The 23043-nt window shown below is 43.5% G+C and overlaps 1 protein-coding gene across 2 annotated transcripts in view; it reads right to left on the bottom strand.

The window, feature by feature from the left end:
* ESPN (espin) overlaps nt 1-23043 on the bottom strand; it is a 163526-nt gene that overhangs the window by 20101 nt on the left and 120382 nt on the right. For both annotated transcript variants that reach the window (XM_030186135.1, XM_030186136.1), the window contains 2 exons: nt 12529-12674; nt 8935-9192 (listed from right to left, as the gene is read on the bottom strand). In XM_030186135.1, the coding sequence (XP_030041995.1) occupies nt 8935-9192; nt 12529-12674 (404 nt within the window). The remainder of the gene's footprint in view (nt 1-8934; nt 9193-12528; nt 12675-23043) is intronic.

The raw sequence follows: 23043 nt of genomic DNA, 5'->3' as shown, positions 1-23043 counted from the left end.
TGACAAAAAATATTTAAAAAGTTTTTTTTAGGGTGGGAGGGGGTTGGTGACCACTGGGGGAGTAAGGGGAGGTCATCCCCAATTCCTTCTGGTGGTCATTTGGTCAGTTCGGGCACCTTTTTGAGGCTTGGCCGTAACAAAAAATGGACCAAGTAAAGTCAGCTAAGTGCTTGTCAGGGACACCCTTCTTTTTTCCATTATCGGTCAAGGACGCCCATGTGTTAGGCACGCCCCAGTCCCGCCTTCGCTATGCTTCCGACAGTCCCCTGTGAAATTTGGTCGTCCCCCGTGACGGAAAGCAGTTGAGGACGCCCAAAATCGGCTTTCGATTATGCCGATTTGGGCGACCCTTGGAGAAGGACGCCCATCTCCCAATGTGTGTCGAAAGATGGGCGCCCTTCTCTTTCGAAAATAAGCCTGGTAGTGTACCTGAAGGCAACTTGCCTTGAGTTACTACTGAAAAACATGTGAGCTAAATCGAAACAAACAACAAACAAACATCTTTACTCATTTCTATATTACTGTATTGTGCTTCTAAACATGTTAATTCTAATGTCCATTGAATCCATTCTTCTCAAGCACATGAAATATCCACTCAATGAACTGTAAACATGATACCAGCACAGAAGATATTATGAAAATTCCAAGCCAGAAACACAACTTTTCAAGAGCTTTGTAACAAACATCAAGGATGGAAAACAAACCACTTTGAGATTTTTCTTATATAGAATAATTTAAACATTTTAAAACCAATTTTTAATGTGTCAATAAGTAAAGAACAAAATTTAATAGGCAAAACCAGGCTGCAAGATACCAAAAAGCTTAAACTGCTTATTTTTCTAAAACAAACCCCATCTATTCACCTAAACAAAACCTACCAAGATTTTAAAGTTAAAACTATGGTTCTGTCTTTTAAAAATGTCTTTAGCCTACTAATGTTGAGGATATTGAACTCAGAAAATCTTCAATTAAATTATTCGATCTCTATGCAATGATATATTCGATTCTCTTCGTCTCTCTCTAGAATAACCTTAAATGTTATCCTGTTTGATAATTCTTACATGTTAGACCAAATGGTTCTGCAATATTGCAATGGAAAGTCAAAAAATGGACTAGAACTTTCTGGTCCTTACCTACAAACCTGTATCTATGTTTAATGCCAGCTACTCCTGTGTAGCACAAATGCTGACTTAATTACAGGAAGTAAAGTTTCAACTACTTCAAAAATGTCACTGGAGGATTAGACAGCAAAGGGCCTGGTTTAGAGAAGGTTTTGTGCTAAACACATATAATCCCCTATTAGTTTGGGATTACTGAGAGCTAAATCCCTGTAGAGAGTCACTGGGGGGAGTGACTGGGAGGTCCCCGGGCGGGAGGAAGCCCAGCCCAAGGGGAGTAGTTTGCAAATAAAATGCAAAGAGAACATGTACTGAAAGGAAGAGTGACAGGAGAAGAGTTAGTTGCTCTTTTAGGGAGGGGTCTTGTTTTGTTTGGTTGGTTTTCTGTTTTGTTGCTGTGGGTCTTTGGCTTGCCTGCAAGCCCCTGCCAAGTGACCCAAAGGAGGAGACGGGGACCCCATTGAAAAGAAGTGAATCCATTTTGTTTTGTTACGTTTGTACCCCGTGCTTTCCCACTCATGGCAGGCTCAATGTGGCGGGCAATGGAGGGTTAAGTGATGATGCATAAATCACCAAAAGAGGGCACATAGATTATAATATTATATAGTCTATACAAGTAAATATTCCCCCTGCTCATGTGAACACAAACTACATGCCATCACATTTAGGTACCATGTTGGAGGAGTGGCCTAGTGGTTAGGGTGGTGGACTTTGGTCCTGGGGAACTGAGGAACTGAGTTTGATTCCCACTTCAGGCACAGGCAGCTCCTTGTGACTCTGGGCAAGTCACTTAACCCTCCATTGCCCAGAGTCACAAGGAGTTGCCTGTGCTGGGAATTGAACTCAGTTCCTCAGGACCAAAGTCCACCACCCTAACCACTAGGCCATTCCTCCTCCACTACATTGGCTAAGAACAAGGAGAATTACTGCTAAGACAAACAGCAGCTGTGAAAGGAGAGCTCTGGGGTGAGCAGTGGAGAGACCCAGCCCAGGAGCATGGGATAGGAGCCAGGGAGTGTCCCGCTCACAGCCAGGGTGAGCCAAGGCAAAGGCCACCTTGATGGAAGGTTAGACCAGGAGGGTCAGAACTTGAAGCATAGAGAGAATCACAGCCTTTGGAACACTGTCTTTAGGGATAGGCATGAACTGGGGCTGTAGAAAGTGTAAATAACCCTGTTTAAAAGTGCCTTGTAACATATACCACATTCTGAGGAGAATACAGGAGTTCCGCTGGAGAAATACCAGAGGAAGATTTACTTAAGGGTTGTACTATTTAACAAAGAGTTCATACAGTTGGATGTTCCTGTGGTTTGAAGTCAAAGAATAAACTGTTTTGAGTTTTAAGTTGCTGACTGCAGTGTGGTCATAGGGCTGGTCCCCTCAAGACAACCTATGTTTAACTGACAGCCTTGTTTCCCACAGAGATATGGGCCTCAACTTTTAGTTTCCTGGGGGAGAAGAGGGTCATCCCACCCACTAACACTTCTTTCCCCAGGTGGAGGCACCACGCACCAAGTGAGTGAATGAGTGAGGGTCCGATGGAGTCTGCCCTTCGCCTGGACTCCAGCCTGCTCGGATCTCGGGCCCAGAAATGCCCAGGGAAAGGGGTGTTACATACAAAATGGGAGATAGTGCTTTACAGGTCACGCCTATGCATGAGAGGATAAGCCCTAATCTAAGGTATTTCAGCCTGAATTCCTCAATTAGATCATTTCATCACTTAGGGGATAATTCTCGAATCAGGGCACCAAGATTTAGGTGCCAGGAGCACAGATAAATAACCAGAATGCCAGCGTTACTGCACATATGTGCTCACATATGCCCTTAAATTTATTTATTTTTTGTTACATTTGTACCCCGCACTTTCCCACTCATGGCAGGCTCAATGCGGCTTATATATTGTATACAGGTACTTATTTGTACCTGAGGCAATGGAGGGTTAAGTGACTTGCCCAGAGTCACAAGGAGCTGCCCGTGCCTGAAGTGGGAATCAAACTCAGTTCCTCAGTTCCCCAGGACCAACGTCCACCACCCTAACCACTAGGCCACTCCTCCAACATGGTACCTAAATGTGATGGCATGTAGTTTGCGTTCACATGAGCAGGGGGAATATTTACTTGTATAGACTATATAATATTACTAGTAAAAAACGCCCGTTTCTTGGAGAGATAAAACGGGCGCTAGCAAGGTTTTGGGGCACGGGGAGATCGGGTTTTCAGCATCGACGTACCGTCAGCGAGGCAGCTGTCCCGCAACCCCTCTGTGATGCAGGTTCAGTGTGAGGCATGGCCGCCGAGTCGCTGAGGGCCGGGCACGGGGAGATAGCATTTGCAGCGTCGCTGTCCCCGCTGGGAGATTGAGTTTGTGTCCTGCTCCTGCAGTGTGCTCCGCCCTCGTCGTCATGACGTTCTGATGCGAGGGCGGGGCATACGGCGCTTCAGAGTTCTGAGTTCCGGTTTGGAGGCCTGGGCAAACAGGATATCTCTGACGCCTCACACTTCCGGTTTGGAGCAATTTGGAGGCTTCATTTAGAACGCTGGGGTTGCGAATTATGTCCGGAAGGGGCGTGGCTGGGGGGCAGGTCTATGAGTGACAGTGGTGCATGAGTGTGAGAGTGAGTGTTGTGTTTGCCTCCCACAGAGTGAGCTTCAGCACAGATTGAGCTTCAGCAGGTGAGAGAGAAGGTGAGAATTATTTATATAGATAATCTATGCGCCCTCTTTTGGTGATTTATGCAACATCATTAACACCAACTCTATAGCTAGTGTAAGTGATTGTGCCATAATCCTAGGCATGTTCTTGACATGTTAATGCTGGTATTCTATAAATAAAAATGGGCACCCACTTTTCTTTCTAGTATTTATTTATTTGTTATATTTATGTCCCACATTTTCCCACCTATTTGCAGGCTCAATGTGGCTTACAAAGTATCGTAGTGGCGATTGCCATTACGGTTGATAACAAATACAAGGTTGTGTTATAGTCAAAGGTAGAAGTGTTTCAGGCGTCATGGGGTCGAGGTTAATAAATTGTCCAGTACAATCGTAGATGATCTTGTGTTGCTGGGTTTGGGGATTTATGTTGGATCAGTGGGATAAGCTTTTTTGAAGAGGTGGGTTTTCAATGATTTCCTGAAGCTTAGGTGGTCATGTATTGTTTTCACTGTATAGGTTCCTAGTAGGTGTGTTGTAACATAGTAATATAGTAACAGAGTAAATGACGGCAGATAAAGACCTGTACGGTCCATCCAGTCTACCCAACAACCATTTTACATGGTATGCAATAATTTATATGTATACCAGAGTTTGATTTGTCCTTCCCATTTTCAGGGCACAGACCGTAGAAGTCTGCCCAGCACTCTTATTGTACTAAAAGTTCTGAAGATTCTGGAATCCTAAAGAGTTACAAGATTCTGGAATCCCAATTAGTAGCAATATTCCATGTAGAACCCCAAAGAGTAACATAGTAAATGACGGCAGATAAAGACCTGAACAGTCCATCCAGTCTACCCAACAAGATAAACTCATTTTACATGGTATGCGATAATTTACATGTATACCAGAGTTTGATTTGTCCTTCCCATTTTCAGGGCACAGACCGTAGAAGTCTGCCCAGCACTCTTCTTGTACTAAAAGTTCTGAAGCTAATGTCGAAGCCCCTTAAAATTTACACTCCAGCCCATCCCTATCTATTCAGTCACGATCATAGACCGTAGAAGTCTGACCGGCAATGGTGTTGACACCCAATCTCAGCTAAGTAGGGGTCTAAATGTAAGCACACCTTTATAGAATTACCCTCCATATGCCTATGCAAATCTGTTGAAGGATTAACACTAAAGAATTCACTCTGTCCTCACCCTCCTTGTAAGTCACTCTTATTTCTGTCCTTTGCCTCCATTGTTAACCCCTATCTCTGCTCTTTCAACCTTGCTGTGCCTGGAACAGACTTCCCGAGTCAGTGCATCATGCTCCCTCTTTAGCCATATTCTAATCCAGACTAAAGACTCACCTTTTTACGGTTGCTTTTACATTTTGACTACTTTCCTATGACACGTGTTCCTAGAATCTCTTACTGTCATGTATGTTTTATCTCAACAGGACTGTAGACTTTGTGGAGAAGGACTATATGGATCTGTACAGTACCTGCATATGCCTGGTAGCATTTTTAACATAAGTAGTAGTAGTGTCTGCTATAGGAGAACCAGAAACAACCAGGGCGATCACGTATAACCATGTCCAGGAGACAAGCTGAACAAGTCCTGATCTTATCCAGTTGAATAAGTAGCATATTAATCTCATGTTCCCTAAGAAAAGGAGGATTACACCTCCATGGATGCAATAAAATCTTGATTGGCTCAAATTATCTTCCTGGACATGGACCTATTGGTCTCCCTACATACACCCCAGTTGTGGTACTAAAATCTTAATGGTTTGCTGTCTTTTATTTCACATATCCTTGTCCACACAGTTTTGTCATCAGATATCCTACAAATTAATTTGCCCTTAGAGTGAGGCTTTAATAGTCAGTCTAGATGATCTCGAAGTTCTAAATCCACTGTCAATTTCTATAAGTCATTCTTAATTATATTGTAGTTTAAAATGATGAATGCTCATTTTTATTTCTTTAGCCAGATCACATCAATGTACAGTATGGTTTCCATCCATTTTGATAGCCATCCTCTGAACGTCTGTATCTTTTAATTCTGTACACATACTGTATATTTACTACTCGAACCTCTCCTTATCAATTTGCAACTTGATTCAAGAGTTGTCGATGTCAGTATTCCTTGCCTACTGATATGGTTGACAGCATAGATGACAAAGAACAACATTGCTCCCTCCTTACCACAAACCTTGCTAGAAATGCTTGCCAGTATCCCTTTTCATGATGAGAAACAACATTAAAACACCCTCAAATATCAAAAAGTTCTGCTTCTTTTTCCTTCCAAAATGAAAAACTGCGGTCTATGTAACGACATATATCGTCATTACTAAATTCTCCAAGTTCGGAAATGAGCTGTATTGAGTCCTTTCTACTTTTTGGGATTGGTGTCAGTTCCTCTTGTGCACCATCATTTCTTTGGATACTGGTGGCCATGCTTGCAGAAGATTCTTGATGGTTTAATTGTGGTAGATTGGTCTTTTCTGGTTCCTCATGTTCTTCTGAAGTAATTTGACTGCTTGCTACATGATCTCCAAAAAACTGCTCTTTGAGATCTTCAAAGCCATCAACCCAGTCTCGCTTTCCAGACTCAATTTCTTCCATCACCACTTTGTGAAATTTTCGAATTAATTCCCAGCTGTGACTGCCCAGTCGATCAAACATTTCATAGCACAAAATATGCCGAAACTTCCTTTCTTCACGAGACATGTTCATTTCTAACAACTGAAAGTAGCCCAACATAAAAAGATCCAGTGTCAGACTTGAATATTCAACTGGTGTGCCATTGATATGAGGAAGGAAGTGTTCCGGCCAGTAAAGCATGTTGGTTCGGCTTAAACGTCGTAGCTGCCTAGATGGGACTTGACTGATTATGCTTCTCCAGTGGCCAATCAATTTTCCAACTACTTGCCTTTGCTTCATAAAATACAAAAGTCTGTCATCCTCGCTTGGTCCTTTTCCAATTTCTATGTTGAGGTCTTCGCTGTCATACTCCTTTTGTTCATTTACCAAATCAATATTTACTTTTCCAGCGTCCACTTTTCTCTTTGGATGATTCTGCTTCACAGATTCTGTAAAAGTCCATTTTTTCCAGTGGTCAAGAAAAAGGAAAACTATTCTTTCTTTTCTCATATCTATGTAATCTTGAACACAACTAAGTTCCGTCTGGACTGGTAGACTTCTGGTCAAGTGGTCTGAGCTAAGTAAAACTTCTCCAAAAGAATCCATGAGGGTATGTTCTGCATCATGGTATGTCAATGGGACATGTGAAAATGTAATTGGAGGTTCCACTACACTTGACCCCACATCTTCATTCAGTTTATCATATTGATCAGCGCTAGCTATATAATCTTCCTCCAAGATTGGTTCTCTTCCATAACTGTATGGTGTGGTGCCAACTGGCAATGATCTTTTCCTTTTGTATACCCTGTTGGATGCAGAGTCAAAAAAGTGGTGCTTTGTGTTCAATTCATAGTTGGCTTTCAGATTTTTAACCGACACACCACACTGCTTAATCTCCTTTTCAACATCCTCTCTGGTGGAACTAAACGACTGAGACCTACCTATGTTGGTAGAGACATCTTTAATAGGAGAGGTGGGTACATTCTTAACATTTTGCAGAGGTTCTGATGCATCAGAATTCATGAAGTCTGTTAGATCTACCTCCTTTCCACTGAGTGTGGCCAAAAGAATCGCCATGCTTTTCAGCAGAGTTGAAATCTTGCTGCACCAGGCTGGGAGGTCATCAGCTCTGCCTTGCATCTGTTTGGGATTTACAGTGAAGGGCTCTTGTGCCAATGCGGTCGACGCTGGAAGAAGTTGTTGAAGCTCATGTTCTAGCTGTTCCAGCTGTGTCTCCACTTTCTGTACTTTGTGCATCACCTGGAGGTTCTCAATTTGTTTCTCAATCCGGATTATGTCATCCTCAGTCATGAGCTCCCCAAAAGGCCCCAGAATTGCATTGTGCACATGAGAGTATCTCCAGCCTTCATGGTGATAGCAACTACCGGTTTCAAACTAAGGTAGGGGGAAAAAAACAGAGGGAAAACATGTCCCTCAGGGTAGACAGCCAAAAGTTTCCTTCCTTTGCACACTTTCCATTTTTACAAGTATTTAGTGGTGTAATGATAACGACAGTCTAAGATTGCTAAACACAAAAAAATGAGCACATTTCCATGTGGCTACCAGAGTACCCTACATGTAGCAAAAAGGTGTATAGAGGATGACAACATACCTTCATTGATGGAAGTTGTTTTCTGCAGCCCATTGATTCATTGCTCAGCATTAATTATGGTACAGAAGATGATCACAGCAAATGTGTCAATGAAAATAGCACTCATTACACCACTAGAATACCATGTAAAACATTTAAACTTGCAGTATCCGAGCAAGAGCTTTTTTCCCACCTTCTAGGACTATTTTAATGTTTTTGAATGATGCAAATTTGTGAAATTCTGCAGCATCTGGAAACAGCTGCAAATGCTGCATCTCACGCATTCTGCAGGAAAACTTACAAGTGGCTGAGGTGTTTCAGTTTAGCAAAAGAGACCATTTTCTAAACATGATGGGGCCACAAAGGCTTCTGATTCTGTTAAGCGGGAGGTGTTAAATACTGCAATTTAAACGAACTTTGAAAAGTAAAGTCATCCATGCCAAAACAGGGAGCTCACGCCATGCCATGCAAGACCCACAAGATAAAGGCTGGTGCAAAGTTATCTAGGTTAGCCTGAAATTGGTTGGTCTTTGTGGTCTGATATCCTACTCTAGTTTAACTCAACCTACACGTCTGACTGAGATTCCTATCTAGAAGCAGCAGGGCTGCCGAGATGGGGGGGGGGGGCAGGGGGGACAAAATTCCCCAGGCCCGGGCCTCCAAGGGGGGCCCGGCACCGCAGTCCCCTCCACCCGTCCCCCTCTGTCCACCACCGGGCCGGGCCCCCCTGAATTCAATTCATAGCGCCCCACCTCGACCTCGCTCCGTGTGAAAGAAGCACAGCAGTGGCAGTCTGCAGACCGCCTCCCTTCGGGCCTTCCCTCCCTGTGTCCCGCCTTCATCTGACGTAACTTGTGCGAGGGCGGGATGAAAACACATCACATCAAAACAGAAAGAAACCCACCACACAGTCATCCAATTATTCTTTTGATGAATTCTTACCTTGCGCTTTTGATCTTCCTCTTCTTGAATTTTCAGCTGCAGCTTCCGCACCATTACTTGTCGCTTCCATTCTGGGATGGGTCGACCCTGCTCATCATGGGTTGGTATCAGGGCCTCAATGTCCATTTGTTTCCCCTGGCTTTGGGCTGGAGGTACCATGTTGCCATTTAGAACTGGCTCCGAGTTTGGGGTTGGGTTTGACGTCTCAGGAGAGGTTGGTAAGGTAGCCGAGGGTGGGGCTCCAGATGGATTCTCTGGCTGAATGGCAGGAAAGGGACACGAAATTAGAAACACTGGACCATGAAGAGCTGTCACTTTCACCACTCAGCACCATTAGTCAAACTGTGATACAAAGATAACTGATGGGGCCTCCATGTTTAGTAAACAATTGCAAAAGGTCTAGTCTTTTGAGATGGCCGCCATTAGTTTCCATTATCGGCGAAAACCAATGGCGGCAATCTCTAACGCCGGTGTTCTCTAAGGCCGGCCCAAATGTTGAGATTTGGCCAGCCCTGACCTTATTATCAAAACGAAAGATGGCCGGCCATCTTGTTTCGATAATACAGTCGGGTACACCGCTTAACGGGGCCGTCATTAGAGATGGCCGCCCTTAAAGATGGCCGGCCCCATTCGATTATGCCCCTCCACGATACTATGTATTCTAGAATGGCAATTTTGTGCCCAATTGCCATTAAAGAATTGGCGCTTTGTGTCCATATTTTTTGCACCTCATTTTCGGCAAATTTTCTTGAATCTACATCACCTATGCTATGCAAGGTCATGGGCCACCAATTCCTTATAAAGGGGTTTTCGCTAGCTCTGCTTCACTTGAGGGGTCTGTCTTGATTTTCATAAAACAATTGAATAAGAAGCTTCCAAGAGTCCCCTGGGACCTTCTTCAGCATATCATTAGCATGCGACACAACGTAACCAAAGATCGTAACAGACATATACTATCTCTTCCTTTCCCTAACGATGGCCTCCCCAACTGTCTTTACCATATATGTATCTCACTCTACCATATTATCACCTTGATATTACTCACACCTTGTATTTGTTCACACCGAAATCGGTCAACGCCGATTACGGTACCATGTAAGCCACATTGAGCCTGCAAAGAGGTGGGAAAATGTGGGATACAAATGCAACAAATAATAATAATAATACTATTTTTCTACTATATATTTTACCTGTATGCATAATGAAGGCATATAAGTAGGAGAGTCTTAAAGACAGGAAGCATGGCCATTTTAAAAAAAGATATTTTATTCCAATAAAGTCCCAAAATATAATATATAAAATATAATCAGGCAATATCTATCAGTGAGACTAGAGGGGGAGGCAGCAGATCCATGATCAAGGAAGGAAAATTGAACTATGATTATTCATGGATTTTCTAATGGAGGAGTAACCTAATAGTTAGAACAGTGGACTCTTGTAATCTTGGGCAAGTCTTGTTACCCTCCATTATCTCAGGTGCAAACTCAGACCGTGAGCCCTCCAGTGACAGAAAAATACCTATTGCACGTGAATGTACATCACTTTGATAGCTTTCAGGCTTGAAGGCAGTACTTAAGAAATAAAACAAATAAATGAACTTTGGGGTCGATATCCAGCCAGCAGCACTCAGTGTTTTGCCGACTGCTGTTGGCGTTATACCTAAATATTCAATGCCGGGCCATGTCTGGGACCCAGCATTGAATTTCCAGGTTTACAGAGCCAGCTACATCATAGCCGGTTAAGTACGATATTCAGCACTTAACCAGATATTGGTTACAGAATAAAGGTGTCCTGTGACTAAGCAGCAGAAAACCCACCACAGGATTACCGTGCAGTAATCCGGAACCACCATCAACCCAACATGGGTGTCGGCGGTAGTTCCATCATCAGCATGCATTTCTGGCAAGGGGGGGGGGGTCACCCGGTGGTAATCGGGCAGCGCCATGAACTGGCCGGTTACCGCTGAATTAGCATGGGAGCCCTTACCGCCATCTCAGTGGGTGTGGTAAGTGCTCCCCCTGCATGGCCACACGGTAAGTGGAATCTTATCGCATGGCCATTTTGGCCTTTTTACCCACCACAAGCATAGGGGCCCTTTTTACCACACCTTAGTAAAAGGGCCCCTTAGATAGAACTGGCTCTTATGTGGTCCTAGATATGCAGTGACCTTTGATCGGTTAAGTGTGTGTGTGGGGGGGTGCACTTACCGCCACCCATTGGGGTGGCGAAGGGCTCCCGCATTAACCTGGTGGTAACCAGCCAGCGCATGGCGCTGCCTGATTTTATTTCTTTATTTCTTTATTTATTTGTTACATTTGTATCCCACATTTTCCCACCTATTTGCAGGCTCAATGTGGCTTACAAAATACCGTAAAGACGTTCGCCAAGTCTGGTATGGAAACAAATACAATGTGGTATTGAGGTAGGGTAAGGTTCATCTGGAACAAACACATTATGGAATCGTACAGCGGAAGAGTTATATTATGTCCATTACGTGCTTTGATTTCATTGTGTTGCAGAGATCAGGCATTTAAGGTGGATCGGTAGGGTGTGCCTTTTTGAACAGGTGAATTTTTAGTGATTTCCGGAAGTTTATGTGGTCATACGTTGTTTTCACGGCTTTTGGTAATGCGTTCCACAGTTGTGTACTTATCTAGGAAAAACTGGATGCATAAGTTGATTTGTATTTGAGTCCTTTGCAGTTTGGGTAGTGGAGATTTAGATATGTTCGTGATAATCTGGATATGTTTCTGATTGGTAGGTCTATGAGGTCTGTCATGTATCCCGGGGTATCGCCGTAGATGATTTTATGAACCAGGGTGTAGATTTTGAAAGCAATACGCTCTTTGATTGGGAGCCACTGCAGTTTTTCACGGAGGATTACCACCAGGTAACCCCCTACGGAAATATTTTTCAAATATTTCCGCTAGTGCCAGAAATGTTGCGCGCTGGGAGTGAAACTACCGCCAAAGCCCACGTGGGCTTACCGCTGCTTTGTAAAAGGGTCCCAAAGATAGGACTGACTTTTGTGCGGTCCTATTTATGCAGTGACCTTGGTCAGTTAAGTGCTTAATACTGGCACTCAACTGGCCAAGTGCTGACTCTGACCCTGGAATGCTCTCAAGATAGTCGGTTTTGCATTAGGCGCTAAACGGTCATTTTTATTTGCCCTAATTGGTTAAGTACTGCTCAAAATGAGTGAGTAGTCTTGAACAACTGATTTAACCATCCAGGAGCTGTTTCTGCTGGTTAAATTGCTTTGAATATTGACCCCTTTGACTCTTGAAAATTACCTCACCCCTGTTAGATTCAGGTGATTTTCAGTACAGTAGGTGCCAAGATCTTATTCTACCCTCATCCCACCAAGTCTGAACCTAAAGTTGTACCCATGACAGATGGCTGGATTGAATATCAGCAAAAGTGCTTTCACGCCAAGTTAAAAAGTCCTAAAACGTCAACCTGATATTTTGAAGGATTTAGGTGGTACTGATGCTCTAATGCGTACCTGGCATCCAAGGTCACTATGACCGTCATAGCTACTCAGGGTCATAACTGTGAAGGATATAGTACTTTTACATTCAAGAATACACCTACATTTGTTCCTGGCTGCCCGCTGCCAGAAAAGACAGTAGTGAGGCCTTTGCTGTGTGGGGTTGGTTTTAGGCTCTTCCCAGCTTTTATCTCTGCCAGTAGCTCTGAGTTGTCACCTGCGGGGGACATCATGTTGAATGATTTGGTGCCTACAAACGAAAAACAGAGACATAGATAACAACGTAATTAAAATACCATATGAGGTTCATCACAAGGCCTGGCTCACCAAGAACTAAGGGGGCCCTTTTACTAAAGGGTTGGCACGCAGCAACAGGCTTGCCATGCGCCAATCCAGAACAACTGCCGGGCTACTGCAGGAGCACCGGAAGTAGTTCCCCACCCCCAGTGCACTCCATTTCCAGCGCTACATAAATATTTTCTATTTTTGTAGAGCTGGTACTTACCGGTTGCCGCTGGGTTAGCGCGGGAGCCCTTTCCATCACCTCTACTACTACTACTACTATTTAGCATTTCTATAGTGCTACAAGGCATACGCAGCGCTGCACAAACATAGAAGAAAGACAGTCCCTGCTCAAAGAGCTTACAATCTAATAGACAAAAAATAAATAAAGTAAGCAAATCAAATCAATTAATGTGAACGGGAAGGAAGAGAGGAGGGTAGGTGGAGGCGAGTGGTTACGAGTCAAAAGCAATGTTAAAGAGGTGGGCTTTCAGTCTAGATTTAAAGGTGGCCAAGGATGGGGCAAGACGTAGGGGCTCAGGAAGTTTATTCCAGGCGTAGGGTGCAGCGAGACAGAAGGCGCGAAGTCTGGAGTTGGCAGTAGTGGAGAAGGGAACAGATAAGAAGGATTTATCCATGGAGCGGAGTGCACGGGAAGGGGTGTAGGGAAGGACGAGTGTGGAGAGATACTGGGGAGCAGCAGAGTGAGTACATTTATAGGTTAGTAGAAGAAGTTTGAACAGGATGCGAAAACGGATAGGGAGCCAGTGAAGGGTCTTGAGGAGAGGGGTAGTATGAGTAAAGCGACCCTGGCGGAAGACAAGACGGGCAGCAGAGTTTTGAACCGACTGGAGGGGGGAGAGGTGACTAAGTGGGAGGCCAGCAAGAAGCATATTGCAGTAGTCTAAATGAGAGGTGACAAGGGTGTGGATGAGGGTTTTGGTAGAGTGCTCGGAAAGAAAGGGGCGGATTTTACGGATGTTGTAAAGAAAGAAACGACAGGTCTTGGCAATCTGCTGGTTAAGTGCAATATTAAGCACTGAATATTGATATTTAACCGCATAAGTGCCAAAGTCCACCTTGGACTGCCCACAAATTAACTGGATAGTGCCACTGAATACGATTTAAAGGCCAGAAGCTTCTCCTAGCGGTTTAAATCACTTTGCATATTGAGGTCCTTAGCATCAGGCACGTAAAACCCACGGAGCAGAAGAATATTTTTGTTGGGAAAATATTCAAAGGCAGCCTTTTACCCACTGCAGTAAAAAGGGGGCCTCGGTGCATGTTTTCGCTAGCGCAGGCCCCCTTTTACCGCGGCTTAGTAAAGAGACCCCTTCGTGCATTTGCTTTTTCTACTGCAGTAACCCAATAGACCTGACATGCTGGAAGGGTAGCGGGAGAGGAAACATGTTGCCTAGCATGTTCTGAGAATACAAGGAGAACTCCGTGTCCCAGGGCTGTAATTTCAGCAATCTATCTGAGCACAAGCCATTTCAAAAAGAAAAAAAGAAAAGCACAGAATAATCCATTGTTTTTTTTCCTTAAGAAGGTCTGCTTTAGGTATTTTTTGAGTTTCATCGGTCAACTGAAAGGCCTATGGCGTTTTGAACAGGAAAAAAAAAAATTCAAATAACTCCCTGCAAATTTGTTGTTGCTACTCATTCCTTTCCGAACCTGGAACAGGTTCTAAAAGTTCTTAATAGCGAAGAACGTGACCCTTCGTTCTTGAAAGTGAATTAACTATCATGAGGTCAATACTGAAAACAATTTAACCAGGCAGAAGAGGCTTCTGTCTGGTTAAATCACACTGAAGCAGATAGTCAAAAGTCAATATTAAATATATTTCTCATCAAGCAATAGAAATTATCATGGCACTTAGATCCCCCCCCCCCCCCCCCCCTTTTACTAAGGCGCACTCGTGTTTTTAGCGCGCGCTAAAAATATTACATCTAAGATGTTGGTATGGAAATGAAAACAAATCATTACATCGTCTGCATAGATGAATGACTTGAAACCCTGCCCCTCCAGCTATAGGGCTGGTGTAAGTGAACATGCCTTAAAGTACATTTGTTTTCAGCCACTCGGACTAGTATTTGATAAGGAAAAGTACGCACCATAACCAGCATCTATGGTTAGAGAATTATCCTCTTTATGCCACATGAACATAGTGCAACATCGGAAGAACTCCATTAATATTGCACTGCCAATTTCAGCAGCCAATGGAAAATTAAGGCGGATAGAATGCATCAGTAAGCCCCCTCCCCCTTGTTTGGGCTTGATTACTCTCCCTACAAAACTGGGAACACCCTCCCCTTTATTGATTCAGATGCTCATATTTTAATTCGTAAATTCATTCTACCTTTGCATTCGGGTTTTTTTTTTTTTTTTTTACATTTGTACCCCGCGCTTTTCCACTCATGGCAGGCTCAATGAGGCTTACATGGGGCAATGGAGGGTTAAGTGACTTGCCCAGAGTCACAAGGAGCTGCCTGTGCCTGAAGTGGGAATCGGACTCAGTTCCTCAGGACCAAAGTCCACCACCCTAACCACTAGGCCACTCCTCCACTGTTGCTACTATTTGAGATTCTACATGGAATGTTGCTATTCCACTAGCAACATTCCATGTAGAAGTCGGCCCTTGCAGATCACCAATGTGGCCGCGCAGGCTTCTGCTTCTGTGAGTCTGACGTCCTGCACGTGCAGGACGTCAGACTCACAGAAACAGAAGCCTGCGCAGCCTTCTACATGGAATGTTGCTAGTGGAATAGCAACATTCCATGTAGAATCTCCAATAGTATCTATTTTATTTTTGTTACATTTGTACCCTGCGCTTTCCCACTCATGGCAGGCTCAATGCGGCTTACATGGGGCAATGGAGGGTTAAGTGACTTGCCCAGAGTCACAAGGAGCTGCCTGTACCTGAAGTGGGAATTGAACTCAGTTCCTCAGTTCCCCAGGACCAAAGTCTACCACCCTAACCACTAGGCCAATCCTCCACCTATTCCTTATTTTCATGCTACTGTGCCCGGTCAACATAACTAGGCATAAAGAAATGCCAGAAGCCCCTGCTTACAGTTCACGTAGGTTCGTCAGTGCCTGTAAGTTTCTTTTTAAATCCAAGCAAGGTTTGGGGGATGGAGCAGAGGCAGGATGGAAATGGGGTCACCACTCATGAGAAAATAATCAGCATTAATGTTTGGTTTCTCACAAAAACCTTCTCCTCTCTCACTTCAGTGATTTAAGAAAAATTTGAAAAAAGTATGAGAACAACGGAGGGCAGGTTCAACGTCCAGAAACGCCCTGAGCAAATGCAGAGAATGCTTTCAGTACTAGTCCTTCTGTTTTTTTTAAACTTTACTGTAATATTCAGTCCCTGGGAGAGCTCGATCCAATTCTAAACTTCAGAATGAGAGAGAAGACAATGCAGTGCACCCTGCTGGTACAAGAACACTGCAAGTAACGCATACCACATTCTGTGATATGTGCTGAGAAAGATTAGATCATGTCTTAGCCTAGAAATTAGGGTTTAAAATGTAGTTGGAATCTTCATTTTTACACGTCAACACATACTTGCAGATCCAGGACACTGAAAAGAGAAAAATCTTTCTTCCCCTTTCTACACATTCATTGGAAGAAAACGTCTCCAAAATAAAGCACAATTTTTAAAGCAATATAAATGATTACATTTCACTTTAATTGTACATTAGCTAATCATGCACAAGTTAAAAGGATCCTTTAATAGGATAATTAGATGCTAAAATGAGACGAGCTACAGACACATTTTCATCCTACTAATAAAAGGCACAGCTCAGTTTCCGATTTTGAAAGTAAGACGCTAGAAAGAAAATTTGCCCATGATGTGAATGACAGAGAAAAACATTCTACGGATCACTGGATTATGGAAATGAGTAGTACTTACTCTTCATGTGTCTCAGAGAGGGCGGAGAGAAAGAGAGGAGGGAGAGCTGCAGTGGTTAGGAAAGGGACTTGGTCACAAGAAAGAAGGGGATGGGTTGGACGAGGCCAAGGACACCCAGTCATGAGGGAACACATGGACGTGAGGAAAAACATGAAGCAGGGCCATTGTTTGAGAGAGAGGAAAAAATAAGACAAGAGGAAAGAAGTTCAAGTGGAAGAGAGAGTGATTAGTAAACAAATCCTGTAGGAGGAAAAACAAATCTTGCATGACATTTATATGTATTTTAAGATCAGAATCCTAGTAGCCATTAGACCTAAAGAAAACCTGAATTTTGGGAGGCTGTGATAATCCCGCTGTAGTGCAATGGTCTTAATTCAGTCCATGCCTGCTCTCACAAAAATCCTAGCCACAAGCCTGAGGCTACCCCGCAGTCAATTAGGGGTCTATCCCCAGCACAGCTCAGGTCCACCTGCACCTGTCGCTTTTGCTCTACATTAGCACCTACCGACTGGGTTCCGACTGCCTCTCACCAAGAGGCAGATGCACTAAACGTTTTTCATCGTTAAATGAGCCCTCGGGGAAGAATTTCCGATCCTTTCCATGCACTTAAGCCTATTTTCCGACGACAGTAGCAGCTAACGAAAACGGAATGGAGATGAGCAATTAGTGTGAAAACCCCATTGAAACGACATGCACTAACCTTTTCCGATTGCCTTTACGCAGGAAAAAGGCAGGAAAACTAACGAGAGGTCTGGACCTCTCGTTAGGACAGCTCTGTGCCAGGAAAAAGTGTTAAGTGAAAAAATAAACAAACTTTGAGCCAATCCCAGCGCATTAGCAGAGCTAAAAGCGCTGTGATTGGTCCAAAGGACCTCAGAAAACACATAAAAAAATAAAACTAAAAAAAGGATCGGGAGGGGGCAAGGGCGCTCATCAGGAGCGTCCTGTACGGACGGCCTTGCCCCCCCCCCCCCCCCGCCGCTGCTCCCCACTTTCCGCCGCTCCCCCCACCCCGAAAAAGCAAAATTGTAGCAGCCCCTGCCCCCCTCCCTTCCTCACTACTCTCAGCTCCGCCTCCCGACATCCTCCGTCTGTGCCCCGCCCCCTTTGGGGGTCGTCGCCGCCATTCCCCTTCTCCATCGGGCCCCCCTCCCTCTTACCGGGCCCGTGCAGCGCCTCTCTCCTCTGTCCGAAGGCGCTGCACGGGCAAGAAGAACGCTGAATCAGCTGATGCCTGCCTTCGCGATAGAGCGTCTTTCTCCTCCTGGGCCCGCCCCTGTCTGACGTCAGTAACCTACGTAGGTTACTGACGTCAGACAGGGGCGGGCGCAGCAGGAGAAAGACGCGCCATCGCGAAGGCAGGCATCAGCTGATTCAGCGTTCTTCTTGCCCGTGCAGCGCCTTCGGACAGAGGAGAGAGGCGCTGCACGGGCCCGGTAAGAGGGAGGGGGGCCCGATGGAGAAGGGGAATGGCGGCGACGACCCCCAAAGGGGGCGGGGCACAGACGGAGGATGTCGGGAGGCGGAGCTGAGAGTAGTGAGGAAGGGAGGGGGGCAGGGGCTGCTACAATTTTGCTTTTTCGGGGTGGGGGGAGCGGCGGAAAGTGGGGAGCAGCGGCGGGGGGGGGCAAGGCCGTCCGTACAGGACGCTCCTGATGAGCGCCCTTGCCCCCTCCCTATCCTTTTTTTAGTTTTATTTTTTTATGTGTCAATTCAATTTGCCATGTGCTTGTGATTTGACTGTTTGTGGCATGCGCAGAGCAGCTAACATAACGCTTGGCTGCTCTGCGCATGATTTGGGGGCCGATTAACGATGTGTATTGTGATTCTTTGATACATTGTACGTTTCAATACCGATTCCAGCATGTGTGACTTTTTTTTTTGGTGCATTTTTCGTTATTTTAAAATCGTTAGGGACTTTAACGATTTAGATTTTTTTACGTTTGGTTGCTGCATCTGCCTCCAAGTCTCCCACTCTCAAATTATCCCCAGTGATTCCTAGGTTACTGGGGCCAAACTCCCAGTGGTCCCACAGTTCTTAGAAAGCACCCACAGACCCAACATACAAACCACCCGGATTCTTAGTCAGTCCAGACAAGCAGAGGCAATAAACTAAAAATGTTTATTGTCATAAAAATATTGAACAGTGAACCATAAAAACAGATGGAACAAAACAGCACAAAACAACAGGTACCTGAATATGGATGAATTATAAAACTATCTAAACATTTGTTCACTACCTGAATAGTGCCCGGGGAGTACAGGTAATATAGCTGCTTACAGGTTATTAAATCAAACTGTTCATAGGGCCTCAGCAAAGAGATCTTGCTCTTTTTTCTCCCTGGCTAAGGCTGTGGACAAAAAAAGCAGTGCATCCTAGATAAATTGAGCTCCTGGGCCAATCAGAGCCCAGAACAACATGTTTTAAAAGTAGCTGGCCACATCACTGCAGGTTACCTCTTATCTGTGTTAACTAAAGAGAGAATAGTAATTTCTCTGTAACAGCTTTAAACATAAACATGCAGCATCTGCTAGCCAAACCAGAGAAACACACTTCAAGAAATAATCAATACAGTTTACAGGCTTACAAATCCACTGTTTTTTCACACCTGGCAAGTCTGGTTTTCAGGAAATCCATCAGGAACATGCAAAAGATACATTTGCAAAATAGCTGAGATAGGGCAGACAAGTCTATGTCATGTACATGGATATCCTAAAAAAGAGAGAGCTCGGGGGACCCTAAACTGAAAGACACAGATAAAGACCGTGAACATTTCAGAACATATAGGTCACTTTCGATTTTTTTTTTTTTAGCACACACAGATTACTTTGTCTTAGCTTTCACGGCTACACTGATCCCATCCTCTAATGCCCTTGTTGAAAGGAAAAGAGCCTAAAATCTGTTCTTATTGTTGAAACATCAACACGTAAACAATAACCCCTCTCCAACAGAACAGTATCAAGCCGGAAATGCGCCCAATGTGAAATGCTCCCCAGCACTCCTGCCCCACCTCCCACATTGCAGCCAAGCAGGGGAGACAATAAACGCGTGTAATTTAGACACTCCCACTTCTCTTCCTCACCTGCGTCTCTATGGCCCTGCTAAGCAACCTCAACCCCAGTAATTCCTCTGCTCAGTTCACGGAAACTTATGCACCCACGTACAAACTTATGCATGCATCAACCTTTTCATATATGAGCACACAAATCTGGAATGCGCTGCCACGCAACCTAAAAACAACCTATGATCTAACCAACTTTCGCAAACTACTGAAGACCCATCTCTTTAACAGGACATACCACAAAGATTAACACAGGTGACCTCCCCAACATGTATCCAAAACTGTCTTAAAATGTTCTCTTGTTATATTACTGTCATGTTTTTCATTATCATGTAACCCAAAATCCTTCTGTAATACCAAACGTCTATTCTCTTCTTATTTCCAGTATTCATGATGTATTGTAAGCCACATTGAACCTGCAAAGAGGTGGGAAAATGTGGGATACAAATGCAATAAATAAATAAATAAATGAGTATATGTCTATGCACACATGAGCAGGGTAAGCTTCTAAAAACCCATTTATGTACTTCCAAATTAACAGCAAGATCTAGTATTCAAATGTTCATAAATTTATTTTTTTCTTAAAATGCTTTCTGAATTACATTCCTACCCATCTGTAATATAAAGGACTATTCTGTCTATGAAGCTGGAACTTAATGTTTTCAATTTATTTTGAATGCTTTCTGTGAAACTCCTTTCATAACTCATGAAATAAGTTCATTTTTTCACGGAAAGGGTGGTAGATATGTGGAATGCCCTCCCGTGGGAGGTGGTGGAGATACAAACGGTAACGGAATTCAAAAATGCGTGGGATAAACACAAAGGAATCCTGTTTAGAAGCAATGGATCTGCGGAATCTTGGCGGAGATTGGGTGGCAATGCTGGTAATTGGAGAGTAAAACCAGTGCTGGGCGGACTTCTATGGTCTGCTCCCTGATCGTGGCTGAATAGATATGGATAGGTTGGAGTGTAAATTTTAAGGGGCTTTGACATTAGCTTCAGAACTTAGTACAAGAACAGTGCTGGACAGACTTCTAAGGTCTGTGTCCTGAGAATGGCAAGGACAAATCAAACTCTGGTATACATATAAAGTATCACATGCCATGTAAAATGAGTTTATCTTGGGCAGACTGGATGGATCATACAGGTCTTTATCTCCCGTCATTTACTATGTTACTATGTTACTCTTTGGGGTTCTATATGGAATGTTGCTACTAATTGGGATTCCAGAATCTTGTAACTCTTTAGGATTCCAGAATCTTCAGAACTTTTAGTACAAGAATAGTGCTGGACAGACTTCTACGGTCTGTGTCCTGAGAATGGCAAGAACAAATCAAACTCGGGTATACATATAAAGTATCACATACCATGTAAAATGAGTTTATCTTGTTGGGCAGAATGGATGGACCGTTTGGGTCTTTATCTGCCGTCATTTACTATGTTACAATGTTGAATCAGGGAACATCCTATATCATGAGAAAACTAGGTCATTAAATACAAACGTTGCGTACTACAATTTGTTTTCATATCGCATCTACATGATTTTGTGTGAATGGTTTTTTCCTGAATGTTTAAATGTGTAGCAGAACAGTTGCAAGTGTTGCAAGAAGGTGATTCATCCTTGAAAAGGGAGTTCCAGTCCATTAATTATTAATTTATTCTGCTCCAGATGACACTGAAATAAATGGAACTTTAGGAACAGATCGACATCAACAGGAATGTCATTGTGATAAGCACCATTCAATCTCCACTAAGACCCTGAAGAAAATCTCTTCAAAAGACTGTGTGGCTGATTAGTACATTATAATTCTTTCAGCTAACATTCAATTTCTCATAAACGTCATTGGCAAACGGTATTGATTAGCCATTTATCTGACTGCAAATGTCAAGAACCTTCTCCAATCCCTTAACAATAAAGCAACCTCCAGCTTGATAGAGGGTAATTTTATACCAGGACACTTACCTCTATGCTTACAAAGCCACGCTAGCGGCTGGCTGTGTGGTACTGCCGACACAGCCCATTCACTTTGAATGGGCTGTGTCGGCAATGCCATGTAACTTTGTAAACAGGGAGGGCTAGGCAGTAAAACCATATAGGGGAATACATTACACATGTTTTATACAAACAATATATGTGTCTATATAGTTTTATACAATAGCCTATCTGAAAACGCCAATACAAAATTAAACCTGCTTCAAGGCATCTGCCTGCTTAAAATCGTTGAATATCTACCCCATAACTTTAAAGCACCTAATTAAAATGAATTTTCAGCTGAAAAAACTTAGGGGCTCTTTTTCAAAGCTGCATTAAGCAGTTAAGTGGGGTTTTTAGCGTGGTAGACAGTAGCAAAAGTATTGCTACTGTGTACCGCGGTAAAATGGAAGCCGTTGCATTAAAAACCCGGCGTTAGTTGCCTAACGCAGAAATGGGCTGGGTTTGAGCATCACAAGGGCAGGCAGAGGTATGGCCAGCTATGACAGCCAGTGCATGGGTCTTTACCGTGTGCTAGCTATCCCAACTACTGAAAGTTCAGCCGATCTTACCTCCACCTCAAGGTTTATTTATTTACCCTAGTATGTAATTATTCCTTTATTTCTGACTCAATGTTCCAATGTAGTTCATAAATTAATTTCATTTTATCATTTTTTATCCAGTCGTTTGATGTCTTGATATATTTTTTATCAATGCATTCATATTATATATATTTTTAATGTTGTATTCATGAGTATCGTATATTATGGGTACTACTATTACTACTACTTATCATTTCTATAGTTATGAACTATGAAATATGAACCATGGTTAAGACCTGTAAAAGCTAAGGCTCAACAGAGCATATAGGCTGACAGGCCTAAGTGAGTGTCTCTTAGTTGACCTCTTTACTGAATCAGAGCTCATGGTCTGCTAGCACCTAAGTAAACACTATAAACTTAGTTGTGCACCCTAGACCAGAGTCAAAAAGGGCAAAGGCCATAAATCGTGAGGCCTAGGAACTTATGATCTGATAAGACATTCCTACGTGCAAACGGGCCTGGGAAAGGTGCAATTATGGATGAACAGAAGAATGTGAGATTTAGTGACGTGGGATAGATGATAAGAACAGAATGATTTCTCAGGAAGATAAGTGCTAAAGCCTTGCTTAACATAAAAGGTATATAAACAGCTGTTATCAGAGCATTACGTAGGGGAGAGGCGGAGGTAGACCACATGTTTGGGTCCCCCGCGCTCCCCATGAGAAACTAGCATTTGTAATTGTAAATTACTCTTGATAAATAATAAAAAAGAATTGCCTGTCTCATATTTTTGTAGTTTTGGTTTCTTTTATCTCTCCCAGTTGAGAATGGCTGGTTTATGC

Source organism: Microcaecilia unicolor, chromosome 13 (genome assembly GCF_901765095.1).
Source record: "Microcaecilia unicolor chromosome 13, aMicUni1.1, whole genome shotgun sequence".
NCBI lineage: Eukaryota > Metazoa > Chordata > Amphibia > Gymnophiona > Siphonopidae > Microcaecilia > Microcaecilia unicolor.
The sequence above is the reverse complement of the archived record's forward strand: the minus strand, read 5'-3'. Positions and strand labels throughout refer to the sequence as shown.